Source organism: Anopheles bellator, chromosome 1 (genome assembly GCF_943735745.2).
Source record: "Anopheles bellator chromosome 1, idAnoBellAS_SP24_06.2, whole genome shotgun sequence".
NCBI classification, from domain to species: domain Eukaryota; kingdom Metazoa; phylum Arthropoda; class Insecta; order Diptera; family Culicidae; genus Anopheles; species Anopheles bellator.
The window spans coordinates 29,517,090-29,538,829 of NC_071285.1; the positions used below are offsets into that span (position 1 = coordinate 29,517,090).

Below are 21,740 nucleotides of genomic sequence, written 5' to 3' on the forward strand. Positions count from 1 at the left end.
TCAGTACAAGCCGGACGGGAGATCCGTCACCTTCGAGCCGCCGGTATTGGTCTGACTGCGGGCACTCGTTTCACGCAGCGGTCCCCCGCCGCCGAGGGTGTAGCAAGGTACCTGGATCACGCCCGTGTTGGGGCGCAGTTTGAAGTTGTGGTTCCCGGACAGTTTGCTCGGGACGGCTCCGATGGCGGGATTGGGCGGCCCCGTGGCCGCGGCCATCCGTGACTTGGCGTACGCGTTGGCCCTGTTCAGTCGCTGCTCGTTCGTCATCACAATGTCCACCATGGAGTCGACGCCGTACGCCCCGATGCGGTCGAGGTTCTTGGTAACTTTCTTCGCCTCGAGCGCGGCCGTTATGTCGGGCTTCGGGTACTTGCCCGAGCTGTTCATGTCGGTCATGAAGAAGACACCGTTGAACTGCTGCGGAGCCGCCTGCTCGCGCTCCAGCGATTGGGCCCGCAGCATCCGTGACTCCTTATCGCGCGCATCCATGATTACGTTCAGGATGGCACGGTTCGAGTTCTTCGAGCCGTGGTGCCGATCGCGGGGCTGATGAAGCACCGGCACTGGACCGATTGCCGGCCCCTCACCGGACGCCGCGTGGATAACGTCCGGGCCCGGCAGCCCTAGTGCCGGACCGCGAGGATCTTGCGGTTCCGCTACCGTACCGACAGCCGGCACAGCACTGAAGTACCCGTTAGGCAGTGGGACCTCGTCGCCAAACGGTGGCCGATGCTGCGGTACCGTGGTGTCTGCCTCCTCGTCGTCGTCGAAGAAGTCCACCTTAGTTTCGCCGTTGGCCGTCAGCAGGCCATCGTACGCGGAGCCCTCGCCGTCGGACGGATTGGAGATGAGGTGGGCCAACGAGCGCGACTTGCGCGGTGGATGAGGCAGCAGATTGACCGGGATGATCTCGTTCTCGCTGTTGATCTCCAGACTGTACAGCGTTTGCTCGTACAACCCGTCCGGGTGGTCCGCCACCTGGTTGAACAGCACCTCGTTCTGGTCGGAAATCTCCCGCTCCGCGTCGTTCACGATGTTCTGCAGCTCCTCGATGACGTCTTCGATCGTGGCGTTCGCATCGTCCTCGGCCCCGCCGGCCACTTCGTGCATCGGCACGGTGCTTTCCTGCGTCAGCGAGATGCTGAACTTGTGCGACCCCGCACTGGAGGCACCATCTTTGGCCGGGTAGAGGCGCGGTGGCTCCGGCGACGACGATTGGCCCGTCTCCGAGCTGCTGATGCCCTCGTCGTCGTTCTCCGAAGTGTTGTTTCGCTTGGGCTGCGGTGGCACTTGGCGCGGCAGGGCCACGGGGCGCTTTTCCAGGCTCGAGCTGTTGGAGCTATCGTTGGCGCTGGCGTTGGCCGCGTTGGTGCCGCCTTTGGTGCCCTTCAGGCGCAGCACCTCACGCTGCAGCTCGGCACAGCGCTCCTGCAGGCGCCGTTCCATCGTGGTGAGGACCGTTTTCTCCTCGTGCAGTATCTGGACCCGCCGCTCCAGGATCACCAGGCGGCTGCGGACCTGCTCGGCCGAGCGTGCCTGAAGCTGCAGCTGCTCGATGTCGATCCGTATGGCATCCCAGCGTTTCACCTCCGAGCGGAGTCGCTCGAGCCACGGCGACGTGGAGGAGATGGTTTTGCACATCTGCGACGGGTCCAGCCCGGCCTGGAACAGCTCCGCCTGCAGGTACAGGCGCGTTTGGACGTTTTCGGCGCTCTCGAGAAACGTGTTCACGAACCGCATCCCGATCGCCTGCAGCTCGCCGGAGCCTCCGCCACTGTTGAGCATTCCGACCAGCAGCCGGAATCGGACCGGTTCGGCACAGCGAAGCCGCAGTGTCGAGAGTGCCTCCGAAACGGCCGTATGACCGTGCAGCTGGCTCCGGTGCGTTCCGTCCCCGAGGGCCGACTTGTCGCAGGCGATGGTGAGCAGTTGCAGGGCCACGATGCGCGACCGTATCCCGGTGCCGGTGGCCGCCGCAGCCAACGGCAGCAGCCCGATGGCGGTCGTGCCCAACCGGGCGCCCGCCTCCGGACTTCTCGTGCAGCAGATACTTAAACATTGTCTAACGAAATGGAAAGGTATTAGAGAAGGTCGGCGGTGGCCGAGCGCAGTGCAACACTTACAAGCAAGCCAACTCGTCCAGCAGAGCGCGCCGTTGATACGATTGATTGTTCCGTGGAATGCCACCCGGTGGCATCGTCGTGGTACCGTTCAGCGGGGCACTCTGGCTGAGCTGAACCGCTCGCAGCACTTCCAACAGCAGGCTCACGCCATCCAACGGGCTGGACACGAACTCTTGCACGAAGCTGAAAGTATGCCGAAAGAAGAAACAAATCTCCGTGTGATAATTGCAGACTTCATGCACTTCAACTGATACTGGACCACTATAGTCCACTACAACTACTATAGTCTGCACTGGACTGGACAACTATAAACAACCGATTACTTGACTTTTAAAACGTCAAAATTCAAATGGGACGCTGTACACTTGAAGAAAGTTGGGAAATATTAAAAGCTTATTTCCAAAATGGTAAGTCTTCAACTCAAACAGTAAACAATTTGAAATAATCGTTTAATTTAAGCTCATTTCCATTTCGATGGTTATGTCGTATTTGGGGCTCGGAAAACCCACACAAGAGAAGCCAATGCACCCACAAACGAGTGACTTGAACGTATATTGGCCTGGAGGCTTGTTTGGCCCATTTTTCTTGAAAAATGAACAAGGAGCGTTAATCGTCGATGGCATACGCCACCGAGAAGTGTTTGCCAATTGGTTCTTCGGCGAAATTGAGGCGGAAAGTGGGAAAGTCCTTGAATTTGCGCTTCAAAACTGGCACCTACCCATGGGGATGGGTTTGGAAATTAAGGTCAGAAGCGACCTTCAAACGGATCGAGAGGTTCGTGATCCGCAGAAAGCACACCAATTACCCTCCCGTTGAAAATACCGGGCGAAAACGTGGTTGCAACATGTATATTTTCTCTTTCATTTGATGGCACTCATCCGGCCGCCGAGCCATCAATGAAAGAGGCCGGGCTGTGAAATCCGCGGTAGTAGCGCGTGAGTGATTAACGAAATTTCGAAAACAGTCTTCCCGTAGCCGAATACGGTCCACGGACTTTTGTGGGCCGGGGACCGCAGGAGTGCACCACACTTACGCAGAAGCGCCACGGTTTGCGATGGGGGAAAAAATGGGAACAAGGGTTAATGCGTTTTCCTTTTAAGTGCTTCCTGCTGAAGATGTGCCCGAAGATGGCGAAAGTTTCCGGAATCGTTAGCCGGGATTTGCTGGCGGCAGGGCGGCCACCAGGCACACACCCATCACACCCATCGGTTCAGTACATTATGCGATGCGAGCAGAGTGTTGGAACTGGAATCGCTTTTCGGAAAACGCGGTCTACGCACCTGGGAAACGATGCCCGAAGATCGGCCCGCAGCTTCGTTAGCAAATCGGTCACCGAGCCGAACTGACGCAAAGACATCTCGCAATCCATTGCCGCCGGTGCGGTGATTGGCGAGCTGGGCGGAAGAGACCGGAGACGAGATTAGTCGGACCGTGCGAAGTGCACGGTGCGGCGCCAGCTTACCGATAGTCCGAGTTCTTGTGGGGCAGTGTCTGGGAACGGAAGCTGTCACTCGATTTGTCATTTTTGGGCGACTCCTCGGGGGTGGCCGTGTCGTAGATGGACTTGAAGGCTCCGTTCGAGCTACGGCGACCGTACTTCTTGAGCGATACCACGTAGTCCTCGGGATTGAAGACCGGTGGTCGTTGATTTTCCTGCTGTTTTTGGTGTAATTTAAATAATAACAATAACCGCACTCTGTGCCGTAAGCGTGACTAACTCACCTTAACGTTCACGTTCCATCCCATGGACGCATCGTTCGTCTCCGTCAGTCCTATTTGGGTGCCACCTGGCGGGTTGTTGTTGTTCCCGGCACTCGGTGCCATCTGGTACAGGCAATAAGATACGTCACTGTGTAGAAACGAGAAACGGCAAGGAATACTTGATTAAAACGAAGGTTGGTTTAAAATGGAGGCCACCAAGAATTGGGACGCATCAGTTGGGATAATGTGAAATTTAAAAATGTATATTTTCTTACAAAATTCAACCTTGCAACGTCACGGTTATGACTTTTTAGTACAGTAACAGCAGCGCGCGCTCATGCGTTACTATGGTAACTTATGAGCCTAAGGATGCGTGAATCGACAATCTAGTTACCAGGTCCTCTGCTAGAATGCTCGAATGCCTCTTTCAAGCATTTTTTCCACTTTATTGAAACTGTTTCCCGAACAATTTTTATCCTAAGAGAATACATCGTTTGAACATCGCATTGAAGTACGTGTACGAAGTCAAGTGACTACAGAAGGTTGAGGTAAGTGCCTAGTAATATTCATTACAATACTTTTAAAAGGTACTCCTGAAACGTCGGTCTGTTCGACGGCTGTGGATTCCTTCAACTTCCCTCACTGCTCATGTTCTCCTGTGTACGTGCCATAATTGTGCTGTGGGATTGTTTTACGCATCTTATCGAACGCTTTTACGACGCGCTTTTCACTTTCTCCATCTGGCCCACCCGCTATGCTTTTTCGCTTTTCCAAATGCGCCCAGCATAGTAGCAAGTTACATACAATCGCACCACTGGCTGTGTATGGCTCATTGACATAACCAACTGATGTGAGAAATAATGCAACCATCGGCCGGCAATATTTCCATAGAAAGTTGATAGCAGCCGGCAGCTGCTTCTACAGCGCACCCCCCCAGCCTATCAGAAGATCGTCGGCTCGAGTTCCGTTACTGGGTCAGATTTTCCGAGTCCCGTTGCCCCACTGCAATCCGGTCAAACTGGATGGCTAGATTATGGCCACTGCCATCCCACGGCCGGACTAGTCCAGAAACCTCCAAACCCCTTCGAGAAACAGATCACGATCGTTTCCTCGTCTGTCTCGTCTGTGAGAGCATAAGTTATTACCAAATGTGTTAAGCCTTATCGCGGTCGAGTTGAAATCAAATTAATCTGCGCACATCCAGACATTAATACGGCCCAGTGAAGTCTAGAACCGGTATTGCTGACGTTACGGCAGTCGCGTTGCCGTCGTAATCACTCGACCCAGTATCTAACGCATACGGATCGACGGAATGCAAACATATCCTCCATAAACGGCCAAGCGATGCAAGTCGAGTTTTGTTTCTCATTCTCGGCTCGGCTCGGCTAACGTGTTAAGTGGCTTCACCGTACCGCCCAAGATTTGACCTGGCGAAAGAAAGGCAGGGGACGGGAACGTGATCGTAAATTCCATGACGTCGATTATGAGGGACACTTCGTCGAGCGCGGCACAGTGGGCCAATAAGCAAGCCGGGGGATCAATAGTTGTAACAATTCAGCTTTCTCCCGGTGGCCGTGTTATAAAATAGCCAATCGATAGCTGATCGCATCGTAGATCTTGACCGGTGGAGTAATAATTGGAAGGCTATCAATTGGAAAGAGGATCATTATTCATTATTTAGGAACCGGTAGCGATAGTGTATGATAGTGGATGCACCGAAACGAAACTGAATGCCAGTCCAACGTGGTTCAAAGGTTCATAAAACTTCATACTTCGAACTGCTGGTTTGATGGTCTAAGAAAAGGCACGGGTCAATCCAACAACAAAATTATGCACCTACCAAAAAGATAATGTTGGACAGCGTTTCGCGCGAAGGTTCTCCACCGTGTGGTTCTGGCCGGAAAAGCATAAAGGTGATCACCCTGGTTCGCCACTGATGCACGGACCGTCCAAGGAGTTCTGCATTCTACTCGCGTACCACAACCCCTTTGTGGTTTAATATAAAATTTTATATTTGGGTTTTCCTGTCCAACGGACTGAATTTCCATTTCTTCTCCTTCGGTATCGACACGTAGACGTTCGGCGGTGTATGCTAATCAAACGACGTCGGATCGGATTAACGCACCGGACGGTGTGTCACAATTGTTGTGTATTCATTCGGTAAAACCGGAACCAACCGGGTACAATAGCATCCGTAGGGTCAACAACCAACACCGACACTTAGAATCGTAAAAAAATGCGTCTTCATGAAATCAGCTGAACGACGGCTCACGAGGACTCGTGATACGAAAAATTAAAGACGAGCCCCAACATTAGACCGGCCACCGTGTAAGTTCATTAGGCGTTTGCTTTGTGATACGATCAGTATTAAAAAAAATCCCAAACTCACAATCAGAAACAATAGTACCACACCCGGGTAATAACCGTGCGGTGCATCAGCCCGACCGGGGAGACAAAAGCGACCATAAAATGCGGCATTGCTTCACGATACAGTTTTCTTACGTTTCCTATCAGGAAATCGGGCGCCGCGGGTGCGATGTAACGCACGGCCCACCAGAGGCAAGTCTGTTTGGGGCTGTGAAAAAACAGCTTTGCGTTTACGTGCCTGCTCATTGCACAATACATGTTCCGACAAAAGGCTCTCCGCGTGCTGCGTTACTCGATCCCGCACCGGGGGTTCCATTCTTGCGCGCGGTTACGCGGAGGTTCCGCATACTTTTGCGCGCCCAGTGCCGGTGGGTGGGTTAATCAGTGCACCAGTGGGGTCGCTAGGCAGCCACGGGGAGTGCCCGAATCGTAACGAACAATGATAACGAACATAAGGGAGAGGTTTAGAAATAATCGTTCCACGGCGCAGCGCCACGCTAGTTAACGATCGAGTTCTGGTGTTCCAGCACGTGGCGGCTGGGCGTCCGTCTCAACAATGTATTGCAATTCATAATACGCGTTCGGGTCCGTTAGTATCAAGACTTGCTGACGACCATCGGTGGACGTGCTTCGGCGACGAAAACTAACGGTTAAAAATCACATGTAATTGTCAAACAAACCGGAAACGTAAGGGTTCACAGACGCAGCGTAAACATTCTTTGGAATATACATTAATGAATATGCATGCGAAACGGGCTCTGGGTAGTGTAAATAAATACCTCCCGAGCGACCTCATATCTTGACGGCACTAAATTCTTCTGCCGGCGCATTGTGGGCCAGCAGCGGCCTTCGTTGCGCTTCCCCGACCAAAAACACCACTACGAAAGTTGCTGCCGGTTTTCGTTAGACTTTTTGTCAATTATAATAAGTATTCAGTTGACGCCGCCATTCCCGGGTAGATAAGCAAGAAATAAAAAATAACCAAACTCCGGCCCGGCCCGGCATTCACTCGGTCGCCCCGGTTCACAGCTGCCACATTTCTCTGCCCAAACAGAACATGATCGAACTCTCGCGGTCGACCGGCCGGGGCAGCACCACTAGGCAGCATAAATCATGCCGTCCGCATACTGTGCCAGCGCCCTCAACCCTCCCACCCCCCAAAAAAAACCAAGATCCGAGCGAGCTTCGCCACGGTGGTTCGTTCGGGCGAAGCGCAAGATCGAGCAAGATATGATCGTTTCGGGGAGAGCCCGCAATCATTATGCCCTTTTCTGCTGTGCCTTCTTTCTGGCCACCTCAACTCTCATTTCCGACGGATACGGTGCTAGTGGCGCTAGTGGCTTTTTCTTTTTCTTCTGGCCTGGGTACCCACGGTGGGGAACCATACCATTTTCCGGCAAGAACGAACGCGGTACATATGAATTTCCATTCGACACACACCAAGCCACACGGTCGGATGGACGGTTGAGACGGTGTGGTTAACGGTGTCTGGCCCGGACCGAGCGAAGATTAGGTTTAGCGGGTGAAAATCCCACACCGACCCGGAGGAGCAACAACCTCACCAACCCCCTATTTTTCCACACACGCGGGCCGCAATCTGGGCCAGGCTATTGGAGGTTTCTTGACAGACCGACGGTTGGCTAAACGAACAGTACCACTCCAGCAAATGGCCAAACCCTTAACCTCAGCTCGGCCGGGTGACAGGCCCCGGACTGGAACCGCTCTCATCTGCGTAATTGAAGGCTTTGCGTGTCGTCAGCCTCTCGTACACCGTATCTTCGCGGGGGGAAAGAGCGCCACCAGCGGCCAGCAAATTTGACGTGGTGAGTGGGCTTAAAACCAACCCGGGCCACGCCGGAGCATATCCGTTTTAATTAGTGCCGCACCTATTCCCCTTTTCGCACCTATTCTGGCTCCCACTTCCTTTCCGTGTGCAGTCGGGGAGGAGTCATTTTCTGGCAACCGGCGGATATGCCGGATACGCGTGCGTTAGAGGCTGGGCAAATTTGAACTTTCTTTTTTAAATTGGCAGTGTCCTGAAATTAGCCACGCTGCGTAATGAGCCTCCTCCGACGACGGATGTTCCCGTTCCCGGACGAAAAAACGGAATAAGCTGATGCATCGACGAGATATTTTGGGGCGGCGTTTCAGCAAACGACACGGCGACGACATTTAATGGTGTGAACGAGTGTTTAGTGAAACGAGAAAAATCAGGACCATTATCAACAAATTAGTGAGCCCTAGTGTTGATTTAGTGCCTGAATAATTGACCCTTCACGAAAGCGTTATGCGTCCGTGGCTCACTGATTATAGCTTTCCAAGTGGCCATTCGTCGAACGGATTGTTAACCCCGTTTTTATATACTTCGTTGATGCTTATTTTCAATTGTTGCTCAATTTGTGTACCTTTAGTAAAAAAAAATCCCAAACAAAACTTCCTACAATAATTCGCTTTTTTAAAGCAGTAGGGAGACAGTTACAAAACGCGTAATTTGATGAAGTGAAGAGCTCATCCATCCACCCTGGTTGTTTGAAAGATTAACCTTGGTTAGAACAGAACTCTTTTGAACTCTTTTTTAATACAACCAAATCAACAGAAGTAACACCAAGCAGCTTGAGTAGAAATTCCGCAGAACCACCTGGTAAACTACTTGTTAATTCGTTTAATTTATTTGACTAAATTAAAGAGATGAATCAACCATGCTTAGATAGGAAAAACCCAGATTTCTTAACATTTTCCCTAACAAGGGAGATTGCCTTCATTTTTACAAACATAACTCAACAGAACACAACCACAAACCGAAGTTATGAGTTTAGTTTCTTCGGCAAGACGAATTTCACACTTTCACCAAGAGCAATAGTCACTTCGGCCATCGAAGAATGAGAGATACAAACACACAGAGGTGCTGCTCTAGTAGGGCCCACTTTGCCAGAAAAAAGACAACTTGATCGTGGTGGAACCCAAACTCACACTTTCCGGATCGCAGCTCGCGAGATGGTAATGTAGTCACCGCCGAGCAGATCCTTATAATAATCACCATGACGTTGGTTCCACCAAGCACGCGACATTGTGCGATCCGGCGGGACACTTATGCTTCTGGATCCTTTGCCACACCTGCACCTTTCGCGGAATCTTCGATCGAACGGATCACCTGCACCGTTTCAACCGTCGGCCATTGAAGAACTAGGCGCAGTTTGGCGCGTGTGCACTTTTGGGCCCGCGTGTCCGAGCCGCACGTGGGGGAGGGAGTGTGATGTTCATGATCAATCGATCATTCGGTCGCCGATCACAACGCGCACGCTCATTATCGCCATCTGTTGCATACGTTCGCCGACCGAAAGTGATGACCAGACCGACGGATGTCTGCGCCCCCGCAAGGCAATTACGCAACATGCGCAGCGTTTTGGGCACTCCATTCTCGCCACGAGGCACGAGGTTATCGGGCCCGAAACACGGCGTTTGTGCGCTAGTTTCTCGCTACGCGGATGATGGACACGCGTAATTGGAACAATCAATCCGCCGAATGGCGACGATTTGCATCACCCGGCGGGCTGAGACGTGGCGGGCGGGAAAACTATCTTCGGTTCGCCTTCGCCGACTCGCCGAGAAAAACCACCCCCCAAAAAAGGGGCGCGTTGTGAAATGGGTTGGTGAAATTTTTCGGTTTTCCGTAATTAGTTTGGCCATCGACGGGCACTTTCCGGGCCACGACCCTTCGGCGTTCTGCGGCTAATGGTCGGCCAACGGTCGAAGTCGGGGCCTTCGACAGACAGAATGGCCCGAAAAGTGGAGGCTGATGACTTGTCGGCCTTCGGTTTGATGGAATTGGCCGCACGTGGGTCGGGCAGAGTTGAAGAACGAGGATTCCTCGAGTTGTACTCGTCAGACTGTCAAGGATTCAGAGCGGAGCTCTGATAGAATATTATGATAAATGAGCAAAAATAATTCGTTTTGGTCTTTTTGGTGGAATCTCAATGGCAGAGGTAGTCAGTTGTTTGGCGGTAACAATAAAAAAAAGGTGTCGTAATACCAAAAGAGTGAAAATCTAGATCAAAGCGAATTACCTTATGCTAACTTCCAGCCATCGCCATTGGGTAACATCGACGGAAAATTGCCACTCATTGCTGTAATACAGCAACAATTATTCTCGAATTTGCACCACGGGCATTTTATCACAACCCAGACGGGTCTTATGCTGATTAGCGTCGGGCGTCGGGCGTCGGGATTCCGTAACCGCAAGTTTAACGAACCGGGCACCCCACACCCAATGGGGGGCGCTAGAAAGCAACTGCGTCGGACAATTAATCCGCACATCGGCAGCCGGCTGGCCCCGGCAGGCCTAATGCACATTCGATTAACGCCGAATAACTTTAATAAAGAGAAACTTTGTGGCTCGATTTCGAAAAATAATTGCGATTATGAATATCGGGTCTGCGCGCTGTTTTCGGTGAGGAACCATTTCTTTTTTCACGCCGATAGCGTTACGTGTGGTCGGGGCCCCACCCCGTACCAGGACCTCGTGGATTTCGAGGTCCGCTTTCTATTGGGGCGATCGACAACCGCGCGAACCAATTACGGTCGGTGCAGCAATTCCAACCCCATCGGAGCCTCGACGTAACAGATTTTGAATAGCACCGGGGAAGAAAATCGAGCACCAAATTCCGCGCTTCCGATATTTCATTCCGTGATGACTTCGGATGGCTGTGATTATGTGATGCGTTGTGTGCGTCACGTGCACTGATTGCCTGCACAATCATACGGCGGAAACACCCCTGAGGGAGTCCAACGAAAATGGATGAAACGATTAGTGTCCAAATGTGCCCGAAACGGTGGCTTGAAATGTTTCATCAACTGTTATTTCTTGTAACACTGTGGCCATATCTCCAACTCGCCATTGTGCCAACTCCCAGCACGCTCGTAAAAGCTACATCATTATTGATTGAATGCTGCGATCTGTTGGGAATACCACCAAAAACTCTGCTCCCCAATTCTTAAAGATCTGATGCGAGAAATGGATGGTTAATGGACCGACACAATATTTAACGAACTCCATATACGCGTTAAATTTTAACAATTTGGGTCTAAGCGTCTTTAATTAAAAGTATTTGATATTAAAGTGGAACCGTTTTAGTGTAGTCTAAGATACACGACGACGTCTAGAACCGCACACGGTTTTAAGGAATTAAAAAACGGTCGATCTTCTCTTCGTTCGTTGCGCTTAATACATAAAACATGTAAGTTTGCGTGTAATTCATAAAAAAAAGTTTACAACAAGATAATTCTCCAATGCAACGGCTCGCTCGGGACCCACATCACATCAAGGTAACGATTATGAATTGACCACGCACCGCGCTATCGTCTATCGCAGGGAAAACAAACAACCTGAGCTCAGCCTGAGAGCTTTCCCGTTTGCCTGCCATCCCATGTCAAAAGTAACCTCGCAACTGCTTCTAATTTACTCGTGCAGCTGACAGATCCCCGGAGCGGAGACTAGCCCAGAGTATGCTGGCCTTTTTAATTATCACCCATCCACATGCTACGGGCGCTTGTGAATTTCTAAGCATCGCCTTGCCGCCCGTTCGCCAGAACCGTTAGCTTTGTTATGAATCTCAATTAATTACCCTTCAGAACCGGACGCTTTGTTACCTATTCCTATCCATGTATTCCCACATTCGCTGCGGCGTCATTCACCCTGTCTTTCTGCCCGGCGCTTAACATGGATTCTTAGGTTCCTCTGCGACCCATGATTTGATCGTCAGCGGACGAACAATATTCAGAAAGTGGCGAACGACAGAGCACTTGGGAGCGCGGTTCCCGGGTGCTATCTTTAAATTAACACCAGCAGCACGTAGCCCACGTGTCCGGTTATCTCGATGCACTCTGCCCTGGCGCAGGTTAAACGGTTTTATGGCTTTATTCACGACACAACTATCTTGATTCACATCTTAATTCGTTTAATCCACATCACGGCTGGCGTGCCCCGGTGATGTTTGCAGATAGACCCTTGACGGCCACCATCATCAGAGATGGCCCGAAGGGCACTTTTCAAAATACACTGTGCATAATTAGAAAATACTAAAAACCCTCCGATGGTTCCAGCCGCAGCTTTCCAGCAGCTGCAACTGAAGAGAAATGGTCCGAACATGGGGTCCGGCAGCGTAGGGCAAAAGTAAGTGCCGTTTGCACGCAATAATTACGCTACGCAGTATTGGACGTCAATCGCGAAAAGCGCTGGACAACAGTTCGCTTTCCAGTCGAGTGACAACGTCTAAACGGTGCACAATGTGCCGCGAAGCGCTGGAGCAGGACAGTGTCAATTATCCGGCGGTCGAAATGGTCCATCAGATGAAACCCATTTGGCCAGTCGGGCAATCCGTTGGGTTTCGACGACCGAACCAGACACCCTGCGGTCTCAGGTATTTAAATAGCAGAAACAAATGTAGTCGTGTTGTTGACCTTATTTCGGCAAACTTAACGACAGCGCGGGGCTCCTTCGCAGGCTGACTCAATAGGCTTACAGTTACGGTTGGATATAATTTCCGCAGCAATCGGTAATATGTTCGTCCAATTTTTCATATGCCTAAAACCCAGCCAACCCCGGTTGGTGTCCCCGGCAAGCGAAAGAGCATATTGATTGAACGACCATTAAACACGGGAACCGTGTTGGGGAACCCTTTTTAATGAAAAGCACCACCAGCCGGCCGGATGGCGCGACATGTTTCTGCGAAGCGGAATAGGGACCGTAACGTAGGACCTATCGGGCGATATTATGAACCGTTAGCTGCGCCTGCGCCACTTAAAGTCGCCGTCCGTTCTTCGCGGCCCGGACCATGAATTTCTATGGCTCGGGCTCGAAGAGAAAGGAAACAAAACGGGCTAGTTAGGCTCGAACTCGCGAACCACCGCTACACAACAACGACCACTAAACACACATCTTCTGCGCCATCGCCGTTTTTCTTCTCCACCATACGCGCTTCCTTGCGGCCTTACTTCGCGTCCACATTAGCTAGTGCTCCGTGTGAGATCGCTATCTCCGTCGTCCGCGAATCGTGAATCTGTCCTTGACACTGCCGCCAACCGCCGAATGCGTAAAAGAGCACGCGAGCATTCTGAACTCATCATTAGTTCCGGCGCTACTAATCATCAGATATGGTTTTCTGATACGCTGATTTCGGTAGGAATTCCCCCGCAACTTTTGATAATTTTCAAATAAAGCCAGTGTTTGTGTGCGGCCGTTATATTATTATCGCTGAAGTGGTCCTGGCCTACTTGGCCGCATCGTTGTTGTTATCCGGATTGTTGTCAGTCCGGTTCCCGTTAGCCTTGCCGCTTGACCAATTCTGCCGCGGCCTGGCAGGAGCTAGCAGCTCACCCATATTTGGATGCTGGGTTACAGGCATTCTGACCGCATAAAGCGTTTACCATGCCATATGGCCCCGTGCGGCCTTGACTACTCCCGCTACGCTTACGCTTACGGTTAGGACCTTAGTAGCGAAACACAAACGAAACATTGAAAAATCATTAACAAAATCCCGGCAAAACAGTAATTTTATAAACATACCATGCTAACTGAGTTACTTAATGCTGCTCAATTTAACACCAATAAAAGGTAGACAAAGTTCTATGGCCCATTGTACGGTTCGGGGTTCGTCTCTTACTCAACCGTTGAAGTCTAGTGTTACGACGCCAGTATCAGTTCCGGTACGGCCTTCTGACGCATTGTCTCGCACCGTTGTCAGATTCGAATCAATCCTACTTTATCGAATGAACCGCTTTCTTCGCCAGTCTATTGCCCCTTATAATCCCTTGCATCGTGTGTTCGCTCCTCGTAACGGTAAAATAGCTTTCTTAATTCTTCATCTTCCTGCCTGCAACTGCTGCCGAGCCGGCCAACATTCCGCATCAACACCCTGCCCGTTCGGTGGGGCCGCACGTGAATTCGGACCACAATCTGGGCTAACGTTTAAGGCTTTTTTTTCTCCACATCTTTCGCGCCCAGTTGCGAGATCGTTCGACTCGGCTCCCATACTGACCACTCCGCTCGACAGTACCGACAGTACCCACACACAATGTATGAGCCGCGTTCCGTGCTCATTTTCTCTCAGTTCTCTTCTGTGCTCTTCCCAGCTCCCATTATGGAAATGACACACTCTAAGCCACTGCTTTTGCACCTACCGTCACCGTCAGCGTGTTTGGATCGCCCACTGAAGGAGAAGACACTGCTGCTTCAACGGCACAAAAAAACTACTAACGACTGTGTAATGAGTATATGTTGCTACCTTCCACGCCTAATACCGTACAGACGACTATTCCGCCGAGAGCCGGGATTCCTCTTGGATCGTTCGATCTTCTCTGGCGATCCGCAAGCCGACTGCAAGACCGTGAGGCACAGGTGCCACTGCCTTGTGCCAAATAAGTAACCAAACATCAATTTGGAGAATCTTTCTTTCGAATTCAACCAACAAGTGGGTAAATAGATACGTACAATCGCCATGCTAAAACTACTTTCCAGGAATTTGGCCCTTCACTAAGATGCCTTTTTTGTTGCCTAGAACTGAATTCAATTGATCAATCAACACTGATCAATAGCGTGCTGACCTCATCGCACAACATATTTCTCCCGTTCCATTACAACATCCAGGTCACTGCCACATGACGCAGCTTTGTTTTTTTTTCTATTTTCAAATCAACCTCTAAACAAACAACAAAAGGCTACCCCTATTGTGAACATGCTTCTTTGAAAAATTTATAATAAACTTGGGCGCTTCCAGGAAAAAAACTAAATAGAGCATGATGGAGCCGGTTTTGAAGGCAAGCTTACACAAATTTGTTCGCATCACCGAGATGACTTAACAGATTACGATGGATCACTAGCACCAGCACTTTTCGTCACCGGCATCGATCGACCCAAATAACGTAGCTTAAGGGGTCTGTTGTCAAAAATGATTTCAATTGTTCTTTGGTAGGGTTTGGTATTTCAGAAGGTGATCCCATTGACCCTTCTCCAACCCAACCTTGTTGTTGCATTAGACTACTTCGATTGGCTGTCTAGATTACTTCGACTGGCCGTCTAAAATTTTAACCGTCCTTAAAATTCCCATGCTGCTCGGCGAATTACCTGGCCATCATGAAATCCCTGTACATCGGGGAGTTTACGTTCAGATTCAAATCCTTGGCCGACTTGGGCCCGTTACGTTGCTGATTCGTCATTTTGTTGCCCGGTAAAATCTTCATGTTCGGGGCTGATTTTTCGTCGGCTTTACACGATCCTTCGCGAGTTGGCCCGCGAGTTAGGCCGTCTCCGTTCCGTCCGAACGTTGACCAGTAACGGTCAGTGGTTATGTTTTTCTCGCACTATGTGTTAACGCACGCACCTCCGTAGAGTAACACACTACAAGTTCACTGTTTGCTATGTTTCTGGCGGGGCCGCTGCCTCCTGTAGTTGCCGGTGCGCTCACTCAAAGATCAATATTTGCTAGTACACACTGGGCGTTTGCTTGTACTGCCATTTCTATCTCCACCGCGGCGCGGTCAGTGTCCGATCGAACATGGGTCGAACCACCGAAAATAACATCCTACCGTAATGGAAACCAAAAGTGAACTGAACGGGCCGCCATTCCACGCCACGGAACACCTCACATCGAGGCGTCAACGAACGTACGTACACCGCACTTAATGGGCCGGGCGCTGGGCGCTTCGGAACTCGCCGCGTGTCCGATTCGGTTGTGTGGCTTCAATTTCTCTAATCAATTTACATGAACGGAGCGCCGAAAGCCAACTCTCAGATTCGATGTCTGAGGGCGCGCGCGTGCAACAACCCCACGGTTGCAAATCCGTTAATCACGCATCGGCGCACGAGAAACTTCACAAAAATTGCAATGCTTTTATTGGACGGGCGCCTACTGACTGAGGTGTGAAGTGTGTGGCGGCAGCCAGGACGACGACTGCCGTCACCGACCGGCGGCCATGATGTTGTTCTACGGCGCAATTTTTCGAAAGCTTCAAACTACTGGTCATCAATCGCGCCTGCGCCGCTTAGCACATCGATGGCGAAGGAAGTCGATTAAGGGTGTAACTCTCCAAAATCAGAAGCCATCAGGACGTAACGCCATCGTAAGGAGTATAGCCATCAGGAGCCACTAGCCTCTAAGAAAAATTTACTATGCTGTTTAATAAGTTCGTATGGTCGGTTACAAAGGGAGCTGCTACGAGCCTAATTTTTTTGTCATATTGGTACACTCTTCATATGAACGTATGTGAAGTTTCATTTCAATCGGATATTTAATTTTTTTGTTTACAAGCTATTTAATATCGACGCGTCACAGTAATTTTTACAACAAAAAAAAATCAAGTATCATGTATTGAATGAATTTTCGTTTTTGGAAGGTTTAAAAGCAAAGGAAATGTTTGAACCAATGTTGAAAGTGTACAAGAACTCTTCGCCTTCAATTAGGAGGTTAAAAGGGGAGGTTTCTGAGTTTAAACGTGGTCGTAGTAACCTTCAAGCCGACCCACGTAAAAAACGTCAAGAAACAGACACAACATCAGAAATCGTAGAAAAAATACAGGAAAATACATACAGGAAATCGTATGGGAAAATCGTTGAATCACTGAACATTTTATAGTATTTATTAGGTGCGTGAATTAATTCTTGCGGTTTTTATACGACATTTGTGACCTAACTACAACAACAAAACGTATGACTACCTTAATGAAAGTATTGCCCGTCATTAGCTACTACTTTCTCCCATATTTTAGGTAGTTGGTCGATTCCGTGTCGATACAACTTCTTATCTTTAGAAGCGATCTACTCAGAGATCTATTTTTCGATACTTTCATAAGAAATGAACCGCTGTGCTGCCAAATCGTTACTTATGTAACGGAACAAATACTAGTTCGAAAGAGCAACATCTGGTGAATACGACGGAAAGGTTCACAATTCCCATTCGACATTTTCGGGATAGGTTTTAACCGGTTTTGCGATGTGGGGTCGAGTTTTGTCATTTTGAAAAATCAGCCTATCATGTCTTTTATACCATTCTCGACGTTTTATGGCCAAAGCATTGCTTGAAATGCATTAATTGTTGTTGATGGGATCGTCTTTCAATAATTTTGATCGAGTTTTGAAAGCTCAAAATACACCACACCTTTCATATCTCACCATATGCACATCATAACCATTGCGCAGTGAATATTTGGCTTTGGTTTCGATGGACATGGTTCACCAAACTGTATCCTGGGCTTTTTGGGTTTAGAATTCTTGTAATAACTCCACTTTTTATCACCAACGACGATTCAATACAAGAATCCCTTTTTTCTGCCGTGCAAGCTGTAATGAAAAAGTACTCCCCGCAAAAACGCTTTATCAGGAACAAAACTTGACATGTTAAAATGCTTAAAAATGGTGTTTGTTACACTTTGACCAAACAATCTATACTGCGTTGGATGCGTAATGAGAGTAGCTATCAAACACATATTTCATTTAAAAAAACCTGTTACATTTAGTGATTAACGCCATCTATTATAAAACCGTAAGGATTAATTCACACACCTAGGACCTCGGCCATCTGATTGAGCTACCGTATCCATTTCCATCTGTTTTCAGACCTAAATAAATCATACGTGAAAAGCGTGTTTCATCAAATGATGACAGTAACAGTAACGAACGCTGCCACCTAAGTCACCCACGATTGTAGAACAGCTCGGCAACCAGGCGCGTTAACTCGTTGCCTTAGAATTATGGTTCAAATTGGAGAAACCACCCGCCCCCAACGCAGCCATTGAACTCTGGCAGTGGCACCGGGAAGGCGAGGCTCACCCACACACCGAAAACGCATGCACGGGTAACGATCGGTGTTAACGAACGCGCGCTGGGCTTCACACGTGGCTGCCACACAGACACCAAGCGAAGACGGCTCGCACATCACACGTTTCTTTACGGTTTTTCATCAACAACATCCACAAAAAAAACCCCAGTCCCCTATTGTTCGAAGAAGCAACAATTATTGTAATTGTGATGGTGCAGAGAGTGTCAGAAATAACAGAAACCAAACGGAATTTCTTTCACTTCAACTGGTCAATCACTTTTCAAACGTTTACGCTTCTGTCGGCAGACCTTTTTCGCAAGGTGCCCGAAGCGATTTTAGGGTCTAGCTTTGTTACTACATTTCCCTTCACATATCGAGTGGAACGGACCGCTTGCCAATAGCTCGTGCCTCAGTGCGAATCGCAAACATACAACTTTCAAAAACGAACGCTAGTTGAAGGACCTAACCCTTTTGATTCCTGCGTGCTAGGTGGATTCAAATTTTGACCCTTTCGAAACGCGATTCTAAAACCTAATTGGGTCAAAATTTGTATGAATACCCTTTGTTACTGCCGCTGCAGATATCGCCGTGATGTCTTCGCTAGAGCCCCCAGCCTTGGAGTTAGTGGTGCACCACGCATAACATTTACATGTCAATGGCTCACCGCACGTTGGGCATTGTGAGGATGCTCCCTAATGAGCATTTCACTTTTGTTGCTGCTGATGGTTCCACATTTTTTACTGCCACCGGATAAGTCACATGTTTGACCCGATGATGCCGGGTGGTGAACCTCCCTCGAACACCACAAGTTCTCGCAATTGTAAACAGAGCTCGGTGCTCGATGAACTTGGATCTGGTTGTGGGGCGGTTTATGATCTCCGTCGCAGGATGGTACTTTCACCGCGCAGCAGCAGTGTTGGTAGAAAGCCCTAGCCAGGCGACGATGAATGGGTGGAGGAGGAATGTTTTGTTTTTGTTTTTGCTTTATGTGTATGCTCATTAGCATCGCCCCGCGTCATGTTGCGGGCCCGCCCGGGCTGATAGCGTGTGGTTTAAGAAATCGTAACGAACACATTTTTGTGACTAATGGAAAAAAAATGGTGTGGTACTATGCAAATCGGATTTTCCCCCGTCGGGTTCTGCTTGGCAGTTTAGGACGTGGAAACTCAGCTTTCATTTCGATCCATCACCAGCTTAGTTCTTTCACTGCGAATCAAACACCCGGTCCAGCGTCCGGCGTTGTGTCAGCAAAGTGGCGCCAGCGGTACATATTGGGGAAAAAAATGTTGCGCTTGCTTTCCGCCAAGTAGTGCCCTTCGGAAAAATTATTAACCTAAATCTTCGCTCAAGTGATGGCTCGGAGCGTATGTAAAGCCCAAAAGCGAACCGAGAGCCCCTCAGTGTTGTGTGGTGTACGGGCAAAGTTTGTAGTGTGGTTCCGCCCTGCCGAGCAAAGTGTGGATACGTCTTCGACCGAGTCCATCAACCCGAAGTGTTGCTAAAGAACTGTAGCGTCGTCACAGTGCATGATCACCAGGCCACCCCATCAGGGCCCCCCGGCATGGCTCACCCCAAGTCCGTTCAAAAAGTTTAATTGCCCATTTTGTTCGGCTTCGGATCTTCGGCGGAAGGGGTTAGCTGAACTCGCTCGCACGGTTTACTCCATCAACTTCACCCGGCAAAAACAATCCTGCGCCTGGAACAGCCCCCAGCAAACCCTGTCCAACTGGTGCGAAACGAAACGCGGTTCCCGTTCCCTAAGGTGCCGACATCCAGATGCATCCGGATCCCGAATGGATCCACCAGATTGCAGGTAGATTGTTTTCCGCCGGGAGACGCTGTACCACAGGTGTCATGTCGGAATCAACGTAAGTGCCTTGCAACGCTATCCGACTTCAGGAACCACCACTCCCGGGTCCCAGATCGCCGGGTCTGGTGTTTGATTTGAATATTCTTTTCCCACAATTGTTGTGTTGGGAGAGAAAAACGATACAGAAACGTCTTTGTTCCCCGGAACGGGGGAACTTCTAGTCCAACCCCCCCGTTGGACTCTACTCTTCTGAAAAGGGCTCCAGCGCTCGGCTCATAATTTACCAAGTTCCCACGCCTAATAAAGTCACCGAGGGATGGCTTAACCCCACACCCCACTCAGCGCCAATCAGCTGACGCCAAGGAAGAGACGTTTCGCGGATCGGCAGAGCGGAACCACGGAGTGTACGTAGAACCTGGCGCAATTGAACCCACAGAACCTTGTTCTCGCTCGTTTTCTCTCTTCCTTCGGGTTCTGATTCACCGTGGTTTTTCTTGTGGTATTTAAACAGAGCACGAGATAATGGTAGCATCCTCTGGGGCCAGGCCAGCGCTGAATAGATTTCGCAGCTACCCAGCCAGGTTTCCAGCTTACCTTGAGTGTGGTGCGAACGCCAGGCATAATAAAACTATTAGCTGCCCCACTAAGCAAACTATACCAGATATCATTGCTACTACGATGATGGTTACCAGATTACTCTAGCGGTACTCGCTGGCACACCTTTCTGTGACTACTGTGATGTTCCGGTCCCGAACCTACCCCGATAGCTCCATTTCTTACGCGCACAGAGGTTGCTACGATCTGACGTTATTGTTATTAATGTACAAGGGCTGATTTGGGGGCTGTGTGAGGGCGATTTTTAGAATACATAGAGTTTGGACATTTTGAATTATTAGTCAATTTTTGTTAGCTCTTTTACTGGGTCATCGTCGATTTTTCTCTACTCCAGAAAAAGGATGGCGGAAAAAGAAATGAACAGCGCTGACGCATTCGAAATGTTGACTGTGGCTTATGGTGAAGCTATTATGACCGCGAAGCAGTGTTTATCGGAGGTTTAAAATATTCCCAGAAGCCCGAGAAGATGTGAACGTCGAAAAGCCAAGTTTGGTCGAATGTGAGTCGAGTTTTGCGTACAGTTTTCTTCGAGTACAGGATCGTGGTGCATCATAAGTTATTGTTTAAGGATAGAACAGTCAATAAAAAATATTTCCTGCAAGCTGTGCGTAATTCGCCCGAAGCAATCCGTCTCAAACGCCCGGATTTATGGGAAACCCAAAATTGGCTACATCGCTCCTGCTAAAGCATGGCCCACTTAAAATCGGGAACAATTGCATGATTTCTAGCAGCGCCTCTGGTGGTCGGATTTCAAATGTGTTGATAGTCATATCTTTAGTAACTTTAGTACATTCCACTTTTAGTGCTGAAAGTTTCATCTTAGTACGTGGAATTTATGGAAAGTTATGCTTAATTGAACTCGAAAGAACAAAAATAATTCTGCAAAATCACGTCGAAAACACCACGTGGTCTACTTTAAAAATCTCAAAAACACAAAAATGTGCAAAATCAACTATATATGCTGTGCTTTACCGTTTCTGGGAACCCAATACCGTAGATTGAAAGATTCAGAGTAGACGTCGTAGTGAACATACAATCGGCAGCTGAACTGGAAGGTTTTAAGATCAATCGAGGCAAATCCTGGACTTTAGGTTCGGGATATTGCAAAAAGATATGTTACCAGCAAAAGTACTGTCTACGAAGAGGCTACTGTTTTTTCCTTGCATGTAAGCATCCAAAAAGGACACTTAAACAAAATCTAGTCATTAAAACACGCGCTTCTAGTTGTACGAGAAGGTTATGACGAGGTACAAAGGATGCTTGCTTATGGACGACGAAACATACGTGAAAATGGATTTTGAACAGCTTCCTGGACCA

General features: G+C 49.3%; 1 protein-coding gene across 1 annotated transcript in view; it reads right to left on the minus strand.

Annotated features, from left to right (window-relative positions):
• Positions 1-21,740, minus strand: part of LOC131216596 (uncharacterized) — a 31,985-nt gene continuing 10,245 nt past the window's right edge. The window contains exons 3-7 of the mRNA XM_058211130.1: positions 3,846-3,972; positions 3,586-3,779; positions 3,404-3,517; positions 2,124-2,306; positions 1-2,062 (exon numbers count right to left, since the gene is read on the minus strand). Coding sequence (XP_058067113.1) covers positions 1-2,062; positions 2,124-2,306; positions 3,404-3,517; positions 3,586-3,779; positions 3,846-3,972 — 2,680 coding nt within the window. The remainder of the gene's footprint in view (positions 2,063-2,123; positions 2,307-3,403; positions 3,518-3,585; positions 3,780-3,845; positions 3,973-21,740) is intronic.